We start from the raw sequence: 13,926 nt of genomic DNA on the forward strand, positions 1-13,926 counted from the left end.
ACATTTCAGACAAAGTAACTAAACCTGCCGTCTTCTCTTCTCTCCAGGATCGTTTGTTTTTTGTCATGGAGTACGTTAATGGAGGTGACCTGATGTTTCAGATCCAGCGATCGAGGAAGTTCGACGAAGCTCGATCTCGTTTTTACGCAGCTGAGGTCACGTCTGCCCTCATGTTCCTCCACCGACATGGAGTCGTATACAGGTATGCCAACAAACTTTAAACCAATCACATAAAGAGTCTTGATACAAACAGAAATCATTCAGATGTTTTATATACTGTGAAGCATGATGGTTATATTTATTCACTTCAGAGCCTCCAGCTGAGATATGCATCTCTATTGGAGGGAAAATCACGACTACTACAAAAGAGAAAACAAGCATTGCCTGTAGAGCCCAGAATTAATGAACAGAAATACTGTAAACTTTTAACCTCAGTGCCCTTTCCTGGAAGTTACGCCAAACGCTACTCATCTGATCATTTTGATTCTGGGAAATAATTTAGGGCATAAATGTGTGGCATATTTGTCCTAAATCTTCCATCTCTGAAAAAGCACGTCAACATCATTTACTGATTGAAACATCTTTGAATAAGAGCAAATAGTTATCATTGTTTCCAAAAATATAATAGCCTGTCCTGGTTGGTCCAGTCACTCATGTGTCAAAGGCTTCACAAAAGAACTGACTGTGTCATTGTTATCTTAACTCTGATGATGGACACATTTTACTGCTTGACGATTGTTTGACGCATCAGTTAGCTGCTGAGGTATTATGTCGTAAATTAATTTAACCAAAACAAAAACTGAACTGCAGTGCTACCTGCGTCGTACCCTTTCCAGGAATCTACACCAAACACTAATCATCTGATCATTTTGATTCTGGGAAATAATTTAGGGCATAAATGTGTGGCATATTTGTCCTAAATCTTCCATCTCTGAAAAAGCACGTCAACATCATTTACTGATTGAAACATCTTTGAATAAGAGCCAATAGTTATCATTGTTTCCAAACATATAATAGCCTGTCCTGGTTGGTCCAGTCACTCATGTGTCAAAGGCTTCACAAAAGAACTGACTGTATCATTGTTATCTTAACTCTGATGATGGACACATCTTACTTCTTGACGATTGTTTGACGCATCAGTTAGCTGCTGAGGTATTATGTCGTAAATTAATTTAACCAAAACAATAAAACTGCAGTGCTACCTGCGTCATGATCTTTTGGGTGTGAAGTTAAGAGTGACAGGGTACCTCTGTGTGTTTGGGATACCATGACAGACATAACTTTGTGAGTTGGCAAGCTGATTGATTTAAATGGCACACCCCAGTACAAACCTTGTACCAGAGCCATGCTTTACAGCACTTGTTGTTTGCTGCAGAGGAGCATACTGTCCTGCCAAAGAAAACCCAGGATAATTACATAACTCTAAAGGTTATTCTTGGCTATTTATTTGAACTTTCTGCTGTCGTCTCTTCCTGCCGTCCGTCACATCACCAACAACATTACACAGCTTTTCTGCTGCTGGGATTTTTTGTTGGGATGGTCAGTAAATCCCCCACTTTAGTCCAGACTTAAAAATCCCAGTCAATATTGAATGTATCATATATTTATGTGTATTCTTGACATGGTGCCCCTAGAATGACCTTTGCTGACTTTAGTAATCCCTTTACTACTTATCTAATGCCATCACGAGTTGCACACTTGTAGTTTTTCAACCATTGCTTGAAAGTTTGCCCAAGTGTTTGCTGCATCCATTAATCTCCTGTAATCTGTTTTTTTTTCTTTATTTTAATTTGATATAGTATGTAGCTACAATGATAGGCCCCATGTCAATGATTTTCCAGTTTCAGTTTAATTTGTCTACACTTACTCCTCATTTTCCCCCACTGCTTCCCTATCAGTTTGTCGTAAAGTTTTTAACCAAGCTGAAGTTGGGTTCTTGTTTATCAAGTGGTAATAAACTAAACCACACTTCCACAATATGTCAACATGATAGGGGATGTACTGGTTTCTCATGGAACAGATAAAATCGGTACATGTAAGGGAAATTTTATTTAGTGAGATGGAAAATGTCTTAATACCCTTTTTAAACAGCAGGGGTCACTACGTGCCGTTCTTTATGATGTCTTTTACGTCTGTAGCTGAACAGATGCATACATATAAGGTTTTGGGAGATGACAATTTTGCTTGTTGAGGATGCAAAGTGCAAACTCCCAAACCAAGCCATACCTCGGTGTCCCACCACAGTACACTTGATGACTATTTACGATTTTTCTTTGTTACGAGTTAAGATATCTTAAGACCATAAGCCTCTTTGCAAGATGCTAAGACATCAAATTTTTTCTCAAAAACATCTTTGAATAACAGCCAATAGTTACCATTGTTTCCCAAAAATATAATAGCCTGTCCTGGTTGGTCCAGTCATTCATGTGTCAAAGGCTTCACAAAAGAACTGACTGTATCATTGTGTTCTTAAATCTGATGATGAACACATTTTTGTTTTATCAGGTTTTATTTTCCCACTTCAGTATCTTTACAGTCTAGTGGAAATATTGTATGTGTCCTTTCAAAATAAAAGCATATTTGCCATCAAAACAGGGAATAAAGTCACCAAGGCATAAGGAAGTAAACATGGCAAAATAATACCATCACAAATAAAAGTTTAATGAGGCAGCCTCTTCTCTGAAGCTTGGACTGGATTACTGGAATTGGATTACTCAGGAAAAAAATCATACTGAAAAACCAACATTGTGAGTTTAGTGTATTGTTACATCCCTAATGCTCAAAAAAGTCAACATGCATAATCCATGCATATGTATTTTCCCCCCCAAACATGATCCTCCACAGCTGCCCAACAACATAGATATTAATGTGATTAATGTGTAACTTGAAATCTCACATAGTTTAACTGTGTGCCTGTTGTTGGTTCAATGGTTCAAACCGTCCTCCTGACAGATGAAAGAAAGATTGAGCACAAAGTCATTTTCGTTTTTGGGAGTTCATGTAGTTGCCTCGTGTTAAATCATAATGATTCAAAAAGAAAGGTTGAAATTCCTCTTAAGAATACATATTTTCTTCGGTTATGAAACACAAACTCGTTGACCCCGGTTCATGGCAACCTCACTGTCCTACTTATGTTCTTCTATCTGTGTGTGTGGACTCCTCAGTCATAATATCATTGTCAACCAATAGCAAACACACAACAGAGCACACAAAACCTACTCAGTGTTTGAATGATAACACCATTGTGATGGATGGAGATTCAGAGCAGATTTAGACTTTTTGCTCCCAGAAAAAACCCTGATAAAAGAAAATTGTGTTCTTCTCTTTCCGGTGTTTTCCCTTCATGAATCTCAGCTCTAATTTGTTGTTTAGATTCTCCTGTCATGCAATATATGTGTATGCAGGCATGTGTGTTCATACCTGCCGTGCTCACCATATGTCCCATGATAGGATAGAAAGGAATGTGGCTGTGTGTGTATATGGCGATTTGGTTTATGATATCATGTTGCCTTTTTACCGACATATTTTGCCTGAGAAGTATTCCTGTATAAAATTAAACTTAAATACTGTTTAAAACAACTCTGTGAGGACCATGGGCTAGAACCAGTCATATTCTAAACCTACTTTGAGGGACTTTTATTTTCATTTCATTTTGTCAACCCCTGTGGACTAAGCAGTACGTCTTTTTTTTCCTTCGTTAATTCTGTTCTGTACTTGCTTAAGTAGTATTTCAGAGAGGATTGAATCCTCCTGCTGTTTTTTTAACTGTCAAATCAATCACTCACTGGGAATCTTGGCCACATGTTAACTCGAGGCCACAATTTAATTATCCTGTGTCACGCATTACTCTGCTGTGGCCACAAATTATGTTGAACTCAAAATGTCACTCAACGGTCTCCATTCAAAAGGCGAAATAAGTGGTAAAGAATTATCACATCAATTAGAGGAAGATTGAGAAACTGGCTTGCTTTTGTTCAAGTTGAAACCTAACATGAATCAAATAACCTAGAGGCTTTAATCAAGTCTCATCTGTTTTATCTGATGACTTTAATGCCAGGTGTGCTGGAGTTATTTTCATTGGCTTTGGACTTTATAAAATATGCGGAGTCAACTTAAACTAACTCTAGAAACAATGATTACTCAGCCAAGAGTAATCAGACTGTTACACACTCTGTCATGTCTTAAAGTGAAGTGTTTGACTTCAATGTTTGCCTTTTTCTTTCTGGCTTTAGGAAAATGTGAAATTTGGCCGAATAAGCACTTTTAATGTGGAAAAAAACTACACTTACAAATTACTGAAAGAAAAGCGAGTGGTCAGCACTGTGAGACTCTGATTGGTGCAGGGAAATGCATGACGTACATGATATTTAATATTTTTTTCTATCAATATGTTACTTTATAAAATAATGGTGCCCAAATGATGACTCCAGTATGGTGGCTTGAATCAGCTCAATGAATACAACAGAGGAAAATGACTGTTGAATCAAACCACTAAAATTATAAGAATGTCATAAAACAAAAAATGAATGAACTTTAATTAAAGATTTTCAAAATAAGAGCATAGGTCCAATAGAAAATGGTAAATGAATATCTGGGCTTGGGGGGTAAATAGATGAAATAGGTTCGAACACTTGAAGAAAAACAACATGAGACTCAAATGAGATGGTGCTTAAAGCCGAAGCTTGACCCAGGATAAAACCATTAGAACATTACATAACTGACTTCCATCGTTCATAAACAGAGGATGTAAAATGATTCAGTTATTTTGGCTACATGATCTCAGAGCAACAAAAGTCCAGTCCTGCTGGTGCCTGCTGGACCTCCACTCATTGTTTCACACACTTTGTGTTACAATGCTTTTATTAACGAAGGCGGGTTATAATTGTAAAATTTCTACTTTGTCAATGCATCTTACGTGTTTCTTTGGGTTGGCACAATTTAATCCGAATAAGGCATCAAGATTAAGGCCGGGAGCTTAAAGCTTTTGTGTTGTTTTAATGCTGGTTTGGCTACATAATGTTTTAAGTGGTACTCCACCCAGTCAGTCTGTAAAGTCAAACACACCTCACGGAGACTTGATACATCAAAGGTGGATTCAAAAATGGTCTTATTACGGGGCATACCTGTTTCAAACCCGGGCCTCTGTTACAAAGCAGTAAGTGTTCCTCAATGCCTCCACTTAAAGACAGAGAAATGGCAGGAAAACTGAAGCTATATATCTAAGACTGTTTCCACTCAAATAAGCATGAATTGACAGAAGTGTCCATCTCCAACTTTTCAATGCTCTTAGAGTAAGATAAGTTTTCTCTAATTTTTATATGTTTGAAGACGTTTTAAACATTTCTCATCAAGCTATCTTTTTATTACTAACCCTGTAAACACAATAGCACCATTACCATCAAATTTAACCTGTACTCAGACTGTTACTTGAAGGCTGTAACTTGTATCCCTAAAGTGATTCTCTGTAAACATTATTGATAATTAAAAAGCCAAGACTGACTTTAAAAGGCATTAGCTTTCGACTAAAAGTGGGTTATGTTCTATCACCTCACCTTTAGTTATTAGGTAGTCTTTTTTGCTCACCTTGACAAGGTGCAAGTACAATGCAGTTTTACATCACCTTAATGAAAAACAATTATATTTATAATACCTTGAAACCTCTATTACGTAACCATTTTTTTCCGTGATAATTAGTTGTTATATCCTATTTATAATTGTATATTTTTATTATACACCAGTGAGTAGAGTTTATTTACTTAAAAAAAGCATACACCAAAAAAGATACAAAGTTCTGAAAAAAAGACAAACTTGGATACCACCCTATGCTATCCTAGACCAATTAATTCGTAAGCAGCACTGTACTGTTTATCGAATACAACTTTTTTTTTGCTTAAGCAGAAAATATTTCCAAAATTCAATTTCAATGGGAAGATCTTGTATTTTTTATTTAATAGATTTAAAGCTTATGTTAAGAGTCTTGTTCTAAAACAGAGTGAAATTAATAGTAGTGCCTCCTGATGATGACAAAACAAGATCAAACAAGCTCATAACACTAGAGTAAATATTCTCATCACTTAACTGCCATCCAGTAAGAGTCAAATGAGACGATTATAGCACTTTTTTTTTTTTCATTTTCCAAACTTATGATTTACAGTAAGCATTAAGTTTGACCATTACAGAGAGCATAATGGAGTCACCTGATAAGCTTAGCCATTAAATTTTGCCTTTTATACAGAGGTTACAGTCTTTGTCCATGTGGTTGCTTGGGGCTACATGTCTTTCCCCCATGTTTTCTGTCTCTCTAATAAAGGGAAAAAAGCCTCAAGTTATAGTTTAATAAAAAAGATTTTAAAAAACCGCAGGATGTCAATTATGTCGGAAAACTCTACATACACATGTACAGGACAAGGTAAGGAGAGATAAGAGGCACCACTTGGTCCACAGGGAACACCAAAATCTGAACAGATTAAGAGTTCCTCACAGGAGCTTTAAGTTGAGTCATTTTGAACTGGTGCTAAGGTTTCAGGATTTTCTGAACCTAAGGGTTTTTTTAATTTAAGATAAACTTGTACTTTTATAAACAGAAGACAGCCCACTGAAATTTTGCAAACCTTTAATTTCAAGAAGAAAATACATACATATCCATTCAAATGTTTATCAGTATGTACCTGAGTGGTTTAAAAACCATTTGTGGCCTTTAAAAGAGTGTGCCCTTCTCTAAAAATAACTTTTTTCATGCAGACGCTTGCATCAAGTCTGTCTCCAGCTGGCGTTCACAAACATGAAGATTAATGATTCAGTCTTTAAACATTGTTTTCTCAGCCCTGATGTTTTCATAGTGAATATGAGTCCTTCAGAGGTTGTCAGGGACACCATGCACGCACGCACACACGCACGCATGCACCCACGCACGCACACACACACACACACACACACACACACACACACACACACACACACACAGCATGTTAATTCATGAATGCTGGTTGACTGAGCTACCTGATCCGCTCTCTGTGTCTCTGCCTCTCTCTCTTTTTCTCATCTTTGACCCACTTTGTTGACCAGAGAATGATGAACAACAAGTGTTTTGGGAACATTATGTCCCAACTTCCTCTCCCCTCCCTCATCCCGCCTCCCACTCCTTACAGCTCGTCCCTCTTCCTCCATCACTCTCCTCTGATGGTCGCCTTTTGTCCCATCACCCCCTTGTTGACGCTTGCATTGATGAAACTCCCCATTCCAAAACTAAGGAACATTTTTTGGGACATGTTCCTCTTTTTCTCATCTTTTAAACGTTACTGAAGCCCGTGACACTAAATAGATGTTCATGTTTGGATGCGACAGCGTTGACAGAGCAGGTTCAGATGGCTCTGAGGGCAGGAACATACATGGATATACACCGGTTCATCAGACATATTTTGGTCCAAATGTGTGGAGGTTTTTTGTCACTTTTACAGTTAAACTTCTGAACAAATGAAAAAAATTATAAGTTAAAACCTGTTTCTTTTTCTGTCCCAGTTTTCATAGGGTAGATTGATGTAATTTTAGTATTGCTGATGAACTGTTATTGCTGGTTTTGTGAACCATACCACGATTTCAGGTTGACCTTTTGTGAAATCTATAAGTCTGTCTTTTGTGAACAGCACCAGGAGGAGTGATATCTTTAAAGCAGGCACAAGTGTCCACTTCGATTTAAAGTAGAACTCAGAATTTAGAACTAAGTGGTCAAAGGTCAAGGCTAATTTGACCTCTCAAAAACACTTGAATTGCAAGTTATGATAAAGTTTCAAATAGATATGCTGAAGAATCAATAATCACATGCTTTCCAAAGTAATGTGTCATCATTCATTGTTTTTATCACTCCTGTATGTTTGAAGTGAAGACTCTAGTTTACTAGAGTTTACGGTCTTTCATTCTGTGGATCCAATAATTGGATGTAAAGTGCAACTTCACTGGCTGGTAGTGGTAAAAAATGTGAGGCAAATGTCATAGATTATTATTTTACAATGGTTGAAAACATTTAATATTCAACATGCCTATCACCGACATACAAAAGTGAGTTGATTCTTGTGTAGGTTTTATAGCTCTTGGCTTTATTTTTCACGCTACCAGTAATTCAATAATCTCCCATCCTGACCCTCTCATGCCTTGATTCACAGATACATATACCAGAAGCAACAGTGTCTCTATGATGGTGTTTGTGTGTTCTTGACCAGATGTGTGTTTGGAACATGGAGTGATGAGGGGGGTGAGAGAGTTATAAAGAGAGAGGGGTTATAGCTGTCACAGAGCACAGGGGTTGCTGCTGAGGACGTAATGGAAAAATCACTCAAGATTAACATGAAACACAGGAAATGCTCTCAATTGAGCCTGATTGCCCTATGTGTGTGTTTGTTTGAGTGTGTGTGTGTGTGTTTGTGTGCATATGGAAGATAGAGAGGCAGTGTGTGTGGGTGTGTGTGTGAGAGAGAGAGAGAGAGAGAGAGAAAGAGAGAGAGAGAGAGATCCAAACAGAGCTCATAGATGAGTTCTTGTTTATTGACAGAATTTCTCATGTCATGTGAGATTAAAGATACATTCAGCTGCAGCCAACATTAGCCCATTCCCACATTGTACAGTCCAGTCCAGCAAAGTGATGCAAGCTTTTTCAATAAGTTGATAAGATGATGATTGATCAATTTGAAAAATCTACATTTGACTTTTTTTTCTTAAAAAGAGATAAGGACATGGTTTTCTGTTGGTGAAAAGTAGAACATTTAAGTACTTAACATCTAGTTTCACCCTTGAACTTCTCAAGTAGTTTCAAAGTTGTTCAAATCATCATTCTCTACATTGATACATGCATTCCTCCTCACTTTGTTCCATTTTGTTCACTAGGCTTTGTCTCAATGATATGTCAAACCCCTCTTTCTCATTCAGGGTTGCAGAGGTATTGAATTTGCATGTAAGTTTAGGAACATCATGTACCTGTTGCCTGTCAAATCCCATGTTTGTCACCCCACATGATTTTTGAATGGTCTTGGTGCTTTTTAATCCTTGAAGTTTGAAGTTTGAGCTATGTAAAATGCTAAATCACAACCTCTACCTGTGAACAAAAATGAAAAGAAAACACTCAAACTTGCATTTCTCAGCCTTTGGATGTTAATCTTTAAGACCTGATTGATAATTAAAGTTATCCATGGCTAACTCTGGTATGATACATCAGTTAGCTACTGCTCTTCTTTTCCAAAATAAATAAATAAACGCAGTACGATATCTTCTCTTAAATAGATATCATTTTATCAGCACAGCTGAGCACCTGTAGACACTTAATATTGAATTTCCCCTGCAGCCAGGTGATGTTACACAAGGATTAACGTCTGTGTCCTTTTAAATGCAATCAAAAATGCATTACATTCACATGCTATTTCTCTGCCCTGCTGCAGGCATTCAATTCAGATTTAATGTGCAGGGAGCGCCTGGAGGTGACGTATGCAAAATGGCAGCCACAGGGTCACAGGTTTAATTTATCATCCCAGGAGAGTGCTGCTCTCTCCTGCCTCAACCCAGAGCCATCAATGAACCCTTTAATATAGCACAGTTCACAGCTGCTCAAAACCTCAAAACTACAGTTATTTTGGGCTGCTAAATGGAATTACTAGGATGTCAGTTCAGTGCTGAAAACTTTCCAAACCGCTCCAGTTCTTAAGCTGGTTTCTCAAAAAAATGGCGGAGCTACAGAAACTACTGACAAGTAACTCATACAAGACAATTAAAAAAAACTAAAAACTATTCCTTTAACATACACTATATTACCAAAAGTATTCGCTCACCCATCCAAATGATCAGAATCAGGTGTCCTAATCACTTGGCCTGGCCACAGGTGTATAAAATCAAGCACCTAGGCATGCAGACTGTTTTTACAAACATTTGTGAAAGAATGGGCCGCTCTCAGGAGCTCAGTGAATTCCAGCATGGAACTGTCATAGGATGCCACCTGTGCAACAAATCCAGTCGTGAAATTTCCTCGCTCCTAAATATTCCACAGTCAACTGTCAGCTTTATTATAAGAAAATGGAAGAGTTTGGGAACAACAGCAACTCAGCCACGAAGTGGTAGGCCATGTAAACTGACAGAGAGGGGTCAGTGGACGCTGAGGCGCATAGTGCAAAGAGGTCGCCGACTTTCTGCACAATCAATTGCTACAGAGCTCCAAACTTCATGTGGCCTTTAGATTAGCCCAAGTACAGTACGCAGAGAGCTTCATGGAATGGGTTTCCATGGCCGAGCAGCTGCATCCAAGCCATACATCACCAAGTGCAATGCAAAGCATTGGATGCAGTGGTGTGAAGCACGCCGCCACTGGACCATAGAGCAGTGGAGACGCGTTCTCTGGAGTGATGAATCACGCTTTTCCATCTGGCAATCTGATGGACAAGTCTGGGTTTGGAGGTTGCCAGGAGAACGGTACATTTCGGACTGCATTGTGCCAAGTGTGACATTCGGTGGAGGAGGAATTATGGTGTGGGGTTGTTTTTCAGGAGCTGGGCTTGGCCCCTTAGTTCCAGTGAAAGGAACTTTGAATGCCTCAGGATACCAAACCATTTTGGACAATTCCATGCCCCCAACCTTGTGGGAACAGTTTGGAGCGGGCCCCTTCCTCTTCCAACATGACTGTGCACCAGTGCACACAGCAAGGTCCATAAAGACATGGATGACAGAGTCTGGTGTGAGTGAACTTGACTGGCCTGCACAGAGTCCTGACCTGAACCCGATAGAACACCTTTGGGATGAATTAGAGCGGAGACTGAGAGTCAGGCCTTCTCGACCAACATCAGTGTGTGACCTCACCAATGCGCTTTTGGAAGAATGGTCAAAAATTCCTATAAACACACTCCTCAACCTTGTGGACAGCCTTCCCAGAAGAGTTGAAGCTGTAATAGCTGCAAAAGGTGGACCGACATCATATTGAACCCTATGGGTTAGGAATGGGATGGCACTTAAGTTCATATGTGAGTCAAGGCAGGTGAGCGAATACTTTTGGTAATATAGTGTATGTGTTAGGTTAAGTGTTATGCAGCTAAGATTTCACCTTTTTGTCTGCAAAAAAAGACTCAAACTCATTCAACGCAGACATTTTTAAAGAATGAAGGTAGGTTTTTTTGTCTGACCAAAAGTCTGACCAAGACTTGAACCATCGAGCAAAACTTGATATGAAGCCAACTTTCATGCTTCTCTGCACCTCACACTTCATGGTATTTTTTCTTTACACTTATACCCCAAGAGAATACATTATGTGGTACAACTTTGCACAGGAACCACATACCTGCCAAAAACACAAACTGTAAATACAAATTAGAATTTTGTGATTGGTTGTTGTTTTGTAATTAAGTAGTACAAAAAAATATAAAGTAGGAATTTGTAAAAAGAAAAACCTATTTCATCCACATATATGGCCTGAAGCCAATTCTTTGCTCATTATGACCCCATTTTATGACAGACAAAATAATCAAACATAAACTTTCAGAGTTTTATTTGACTTGCATGATCTGGTGTAGAGTTCTTCATTTTATTAACAATAATTTGTCTGGAACAAAAGGAAATGTACTTGGCTTAAATCACAAGAAAAACTAAAGGTGATCATATATCACCAGCAGCCCCTTTGCAATTTTCTCTCAGCTTTCTGTAGTGTAATCAATAACCTGTCAGTGCAAGGCATGATGGGACAGAAAAGAACAAACTTTTCAACAGGAGCTCTTAAACTGGGCCGTTAAGCTGCCCTTTTTTTATTTTTGGGGCTTACAAAAACAGAACAGTTACATAAGCTCTTGACTTCAGAAACACACGCACACACATGCTTCATCTCCTCCCCGGCTTGTCAGGGCGGCTGTTTTTTTGAAAACACCTCGGGCTGAATGGTTGCATTGGCTACATCCAGGAGATGTTGACATTTTTGAAGCGATCAACCATCAAGTCCAAGAGCGGCTGCATTCATGACCAGCCCTGTCATCTTTCAACACTGCTGCTCTTATCTCTCACTTCTCCCTCTCTCTCGACCCTCGGTCTCTTTCTCCCACTCAACCTTCAATTTGCTCTGATTTTCCCAGTCTGTTCCCTTTCCCTTCCTTTTCCTGTCTATTTCTCCTCCATCTTCAAGAGACAGGTCACTTTGAATTCTGTGGAAAAAATTTCTGTGGGACTGTGAAAACCATTATGAGAAGCATTCAATACTCAACGTTAGCTCTGTTAACAAATCTTTAAAGTACAAAACATAGACCTTTTTTTCTGTTGGCTTAAAGTCACACCATGGGGAATATCTATTCAGGAATGTGTTTTTTTTTTCTGTTGAATGTTGCTTAGTCTGCCATATTTCCCTAATGCTAAGTCTTTTTCTTACCTTTATAACTCTTGTCTTCTGCAGGGACTTGAAGTTGGACAACATACTGCTGGATGCGGAGGGTCACTGTAAGCTGGCAGACTTTGGGATGTGCAAGGAGGGAATCCTGAATGGGGTCACTACCACCACCTTCTGTGGGACGCCAGATTACATCGCACCTGAGGTCACCTCAGCCTAACCAGCAAACCCAATGCACCACAAAATGCACATATTTAGCTGAATGCCTAAGGTTGACTGTTTGCAGATGATACTCTATTCTGTGTTGTCCAGCTAAAACCAAACTGAATAAAGAGCTGACCTATTTTTGAGTGATGCTGGATATCCTGAAATATTGTATACAAATTATATTAGACCTTGCCCCAAAGTAACGTGGGCTTGCCACATCAAATTTAATTCAAGTTATTACATGTATGCTCTGGCTTAGCTATGATATCTGAATGTTACTGCTGGCCTTGACCGCCGTTTACTCTCTCTCTGTCTCTGTCTGTTACAAATGATCAGATCCTTCAAGAGCTGGAGTACGGCCCCTCTGTGGACTGGTGGGCTCTGGGGGTGCTGATGTACGAGATGATGGCAGGCCAGCCACCATTTGAAGCTGATAATGAGGATGACCTGTTTGAGTCCATCCTCCATGATGACGTCCTTTATCCTGTCTGGCTCAGCAAGGAGGCTGTCTCTATTCTAAAAGCAGTAAGTCATTATTTGTTACGCTTTTACTGTTTGTACTTTAATGGGCTGTGCCTTTAAAGTACAATTTTTTGTACTCCTCCCCGCTGTTTATTGTGGACAGGTAGAGAAAAAAATGTTAGGTTTCTTTTGAAGTGCTCTGTGGGCCTCATATTTACTTTAGTTCAATGTAATTTTACAAAGAAAACAAAAGTAATTAATACATATTGTGTCATAGCATTAGAAGCAGCTTTAGACCTGAAAATTCTTCCCCAAAAAAGTAGGTAATGCTCCGATCAGGTTTTATGCTGCTGATTCCTTTACCGATCAACCATGAGTGCCTATCACTGCTGATCACCGATACCGATCACATGGATTTTCTGTAAATTTTTCAATTTAGTTATGGTGAGTGCTACATGATCTGGGAAAAAAAGAACCATAAAATCCCCTTAATTTAGGAAAAAAACATGTTTTTACTAACTCCTTCGAGAGAAAAAATACAAAAAACCTTGCAGGCACAACGCAGCAACTATTCAGTCAAAAGGACAACTGAAAAACACTTAAATTTACCTGCTATCAGTAACCCAATCTTTAACAGATTGGAAACATTAAGGCTGTCAACAGGCTAAATAGTGCAGAAAGTCATATAAATAAAAGACAATATATCTCAAGTTTGTCTTTCAGAATATGCCATGTTGGAAACTCGTGAAACTTACAGAGAATGGGACTCCTTCTTTAGGGAGACGTTCGATGTGAGAATAGACTGTCTGGTGGAGCTCTGGCAGCGCTACGTCTATGAAATATTTACGTCCCGGTAGCACATAGCGGGACTCCAAGTGAGAGAGCAGTCGGCGGAACCCAGTGTCTTCCACCACTGAGAAAGG

General features: G+C 38.9%; 1 protein-coding gene and 1 long non-coding RNA gene across 3 annotated transcripts in view; one reads left to right on the top strand and one right to left on the bottom strand.

Annotated features, from left to right (window-relative positions):
- The window catches only part of LOC117811288 (protein kinase C epsilon type-like), a 95,319-nt gene that overhangs the window by 61,937 nt on the left and 19,456 nt on the right, over positions 1-13,926 (top strand). For both annotated transcript variants that reach the window (XM_034681472.1, XM_034681471.1), the window contains 3 exons: positions 48-202; positions 12,401-12,539; positions 12,878-13,066. In XM_034681472.1, the coding sequence (XP_034537363.1) occupies positions 48-202; positions 12,401-12,539; positions 12,878-13,066 (483 nt within the window). The remainder of the gene's footprint in view (positions 1-47; positions 203-12,400; positions 12,540-12,877; positions 13,067-13,926) is intronic.
- LOC117811293 lies at positions 11,778-13,812 on the bottom strand. Its single transcript, XR_004630970.1, has 3 exons — positions 13,759-13,812; positions 12,377-12,508; positions 11,778-12,155 (listed from the first exon to the last, which is right to left on the bottom strand). It is a non-coding gene; the product is annotated as an uncharacterized LOC117811293 (long non-coding RNA).

The sequence above is a fragment of the Notolabrus celidotus genome, chromosome 4 (assembly GCF_009762535.1).
Source record: "Notolabrus celidotus isolate fNotCel1 chromosome 4, fNotCel1.pri, whole genome shotgun sequence".
NCBI classification, from domain to species: Eukaryota; Metazoa; Chordata; class Actinopteri; order Labriformes; family Labridae; genus Notolabrus; species Notolabrus celidotus.